A 4,863-nucleotide genomic window follows, 5' to 3' on the forward strand; every position below is an offset into this window, starting at 1 on the left:
GCACAAGTTTCCATACTAGTATAATCTTCAAAAGTTTAATCATCGTTAATTTAAAATCACAATATAACCATTATTTATCCCTAAATTAATTCGTTTAATTGAACAATATATCAGAAATAAGTCAAAAGTAGTATCAAGAGTCAATTGATCTTTGTGTACATTTTATATTTGATTAGAACATAAAAAGCATGAAGTACAACTATACTGAATAATATTAAAATTGTAATTGCATCAAATATAGTTCATAAAATCACATGAGTCAAACAATTAAGTTAAAATCAGACATAATCAAAGAAAAACTTAGCAACTCATGATAACATAACCCTTTGGTATTGAACCTGTTAAATAGTTTTGTCCTAAACGAACTCTTTGAAGTGTGTAACATTGACCAAACTCATTGGGCAAAGAACCAAACAAAAAATTGTTAAGCAAGATTAGAATCTTTAACCTTTTTCCAAGACATAAAGATTTAGGTACTAATCCAGTGAGTTTATTTGTTGATAAATCAAGTTCACTCAATTTACCATTCTGTCCAAGCTTAGAAGAATAGAACCTGTGAAGTTGTTATGCCAAAGCTTTAACACTTCCAAATTTGGTAACTCAGAAAAAAAAGATGGAATTTCACCAGAGTTTGTTGATGAACAAGTTCAAGAGTGTGAGTTCGCGAAGATTTGAAAACTCATTAGGTATGTTTCCATTTAACTCATTGTTTGACATATCAAGAGATTTCAAACTACTAAGATTCCCTAATTGAGGTGGAATTGAACCATTAAGTTGATTGGTTTGCAAGAAAAGTGTGTCTAGTTTGTAAAGTTTTCGTAGCTCATGTGGAATTGAACCTTTCAAACCACAGTTTGCAAGATCAAGATGAAGTAAATTAACAAGGTTACCAAAATGAGGTGGAATTTCACCATCAAACTCATTGTAATAACCTAACAAAAGGTGTGTAAGATTAGTAAGATTTCCAAGCTCAAAAGGTATGAAACCTCTCAAATCATTACCTGCAAGAGACAAATAGTTAAGCTGCAACATGTTACCATATTTTGAAGGAATTTCTCCATAGAAAAAATTTCCTCCAAAATTCAAGTACTTGAGTTTAGGTAACTCAGTGACACCAAGAGGTAGTGAACAATTGAACTCATTGTTGTAAGCATCAAGAACTTCAAGCTCTTTCAAATGAGAGAATTTCCAACTTAGATTTCCATTGAACATGTTGTTGGATATGTTGAGGAATCTCAAGTTTGATAGTTTTGTGATGGAAGATGAAAAAGTTCCAGAAACATTCAAGTTTGATATATCTAGTGACAAAACAGAACTATTGTTTGTGTCACATTGAATATCATACCAAGTAGTACAAAGGGACATGTAGTTGGAGATATTCCAACTCTTTAAAGAAGTTTTGGATTCAAAATCCTGTTTGAGAGAAACTAAGATAGAAGCTTGTGTTTTCAAAGACATAGGAAGTGATGATGATGAAGAAGAAACAAAAACAGAAAGAGTAAGAAAGAGGGTATAGAGTACAAAGGTGAAACTAGGAGTATTCATTATTTGTGGAATAACTAGCTTAGAAGAGTAACCAAGAGAATGAAAATATGAAAGTGAAGTTTTAGAATATCATAAGAGTTTATAGTACTGAATATGCAGAGAGAGTGAGAAGAAGAGTTCTAGGAAGAGGTGACACTATAAATCTATAATCAATCCCTTTTCTTTCTCTTTAACATTCACATACACATTACTTTGATGTCATCTTTAGCTTTTAGAAAGCAAAAGCAAAAGCAAAAGTAGTGTTTAGATAAAAATGCATGACCAACAAGGACTGTTTTATAGGCCAGTTTATTTTTAATTTGGTTTAAATATGTTTTTTTCTGCTTATAAATATATAATTCTTTGCTTTTAATTCTTGTAAAAAAAATTATTTTTGTCTCTAAAGTCCAGCTCAACTGACAATACCAATATTTTAAGCTAGACATTTTCATTCGGGTTTGAACCTTGAACCTTGTAATTATGTGTTGTTTGTCACTTTGTCTAGAACAAAATATATATTTTTTTTATTGGAGAACAAAATAAATTTTTGTTCTCGAAAATTTTCAATTTTTTTATTTTTGATCTTTATTGTTTTCTTTTAGTCTCCGCAAAAAAAAAAATCATATTAAAATTACTCTGTATAGTATGTAAAATATTTTGATTTTGGCCCTTTAAAATAAGAACTAAAATTCTACCAAAATAAATAAAATAGAGCTAAAATGAGTATTGCAATTTGCATGAACCAATTTTAATATGAAGAGGACTAAAACATAACACCGAAGACCAAAAATATGTTTTTTTACAAGGACTATGTGCATGTTTCCTTTCCGTTTTAAACAAGCCAAAATTGATTGTGGATGTGTAGAATTGATTATGACATGTTTGATTGCTTTTAAGTAAAATTGATTCTACTTGAAGCTATTATAATTTTTTTTGAAAACTCGGTATTCGATCCAAGAATCGACTAATTCGAGATGACCAATCCCACCGCGTACTTGCGGGAACCTCTTTTAAAGCCAGGACGCAAGAACAAGTTCCGTATGAATATAGCCCACCGAAAGTGGCATAAGAGGAAATGGAACCTGAGACCTTTATTTGAATAGGTTTGAAGCTATTATAATTTAACTCGCTTTTACTTGAATATTTATCCTAGCATATATCTCTTTACCTTTAGCTCTCTTTTACAAAATCAATTATCGCTCACCGCATAACCTAAGATACACTACAAATAAAATTGATTTATTTGTGAGAATTAAAAACATTTTTAAACCTTTTTATTTTATTTTATTTTATTTTATGTTTTATTGGTTTTTGAGCCCTTAAGCTTTATCTGATTTCATAAACCAAGTCCACAAGCAAAGTTGAATCAGATTTAGAATCTTCATTTGAAGTAGAAGATATGACATAGCATACAATCTTTAGACCATATCACAAATACCAATCATGGGTAGGAATAAATTGAAAACAATATGCATGCTGAGTGTACATTTATATTTTTATTTCTTTGCTTCTTAATAAAGAGGCGGAAGTGGTGGTGTCATTACCCAACGTGTTGCTTTCTTATTATTCACAAGAATATATGAAAATACTAAGGATGATGATATCTATCCAATTAAAAGTTTTATTACATAATTACTGGTCCATTATAAAAGTTCTATTAATACTATGTCATTAATCATCTTTCAACAAGCTTAAATTATTGAGCATCAGTAGTTTTATACTTATCCAATTAAAGGATGATGATATCTAAGCAAAGTATTGCATATGTAAGATTAATAGAGTTTAGATACACTAATATTAAAAATTATTTGCACGATCATCCAATCAGACCTCATTGCATTGATATTTTTTGAAATACACTAGTACAAAATAGCATCATGATAAACTCTGATTTGATAACCATGTTCCAAAGTTTTACAGTATATCACATTAATAAGATTCTTATCATGTCAATTTTGTATGACACATAAAAATAATTTTTCATTGCATCACTCTTGTCTTTTAGGCTAATAATTAGATCCTAATCCCAATTTTAAACGACTAATTAGAATTTGAGATATGCTGATCACCAAACCATTTTGTATAATTTTCAACGAAAAATCATACTATCATACTCTCTTTTTTGACGACTCCTCTCTTTAACACTTTTTAATATGTTCTACGGTGCGGTGGAACGGAGGGTACATAGAGACACGTAAGCACTCCAATACTCAAATTAATGTAAGAAATGAGTTTGAGTGCGTAAAAAAAATGTATCATATCTTAAGGGTGACACTGAATCACCGTTATATAAAAAAAGGAGTCTGTGAAATGCGGCACTCATAGATGGATTTTTTTTTTCTTTCTCGAAGGGATCATAGATGCATGCATGTTTGTGCGCTTGTTTTAGAATGTACTAATGTTACAACATGATTTCGGGATAAGATGTGATTAGATTTTCAATTAAAAAAAAGTATATTCTCAGTACATAGTTATTCATTTTTCGTGTTGGGTGCATAATCATTTTATAAAATCTTATTATAAGGTAAAATTCATATAAATCCAAATAGAAGAGTGTATTAAACTGCTAAAGAGTAATATCATTCTTTGTACTAAAAAAATAGAAAGTAATATCCTTCGTTTATCTTTGATAAATAACCCATTATTTAGAGAGGCAGCAATATAATGAAAAAGACAATCTTTATGGTTGAATAATAAGGAAATAATTAAGGATGCATGGAATGATAAAACCTAGGTAAGCTCATAAACTCCACATAACCTAGGTCCCCTGAATCCTTTCTTTCTTTGTAGTTAGTGACTCAGTTTCATTTCATTTCACAATAAAGTTCATTAATAGTCCAAAAAAAAAAAAATACAATGTTATTCCAGAGGAGCTAGCCTAATCCGAAACTTATATCGTCAACTTACAAAATAAGTAACAAGAATTGTTTGGACGAAATGACAATCCCTGTGGATATGATACTCTACTTATCACTTTATTACTTGGTAAACGATTTGATACACTTGCCTAATCTGCACATCGCATGTTAGAGTCTCTTCAGCACACATTTCTCAAACTCTAAGGTAGAGTTCAACATGCGACAAACAAATGTGGTATCTCACACCCTTGTAGAGTAGTCACATTACCCACTAGTCTCGCTATTTATTATCGTGTACCTCGTCATATAAACTCTCTTATTATTAATGAAATGTTATAAGCAAACTCCTTATCTGGAAAAAAAAAAAAAAAAAGTATATCAGGCGTAACTGGACTTATCCTACGCCTCCAACTATTTTAATAAAATCAAATAACCCTTAATATTTGATTTGAAAAGTTCCAATATTTTCCAGTGGACTGTG

The 4,863-nt window shown here is 30.2% G+C and overlaps 1 protein-coding gene across 1 annotated transcript; it reads right to left on the reverse strand.

The window, feature by feature from the left end:
• Window positions 1-205: 205 nt before the first annotated feature.
• On the reverse strand, window positions 206-1,779 carry LOC11427330 (leucine-rich repeat receptor-like serine/threonine-protein kinase BAM3). The gene is given in 3 exon segments (XM_024783716.2): window positions 206-545; window positions 548-627; window positions 629-1,779. Coding segments are annotated over 3 exon segments (1,242 nt in total). The 5' UTR covers window positions 1,546-1,779; the 3' UTR covers window positions 206-300.
• Window positions 1,780-4,863: the final 3,084 nt, after the last annotated feature.

Source organism: Medicago truncatula, chromosome 5 (assembly GCF_003473485.1).
Source record: "Medicago truncatula cultivar Jemalong A17 chromosome 5, MtrunA17r5.0-ANR, whole genome shotgun sequence".
NCBI classification, from domain to species: domain Eukaryota; kingdom Viridiplantae; phylum Streptophyta; class Magnoliopsida; order Fabales; family Fabaceae; genus Medicago; species Medicago truncatula.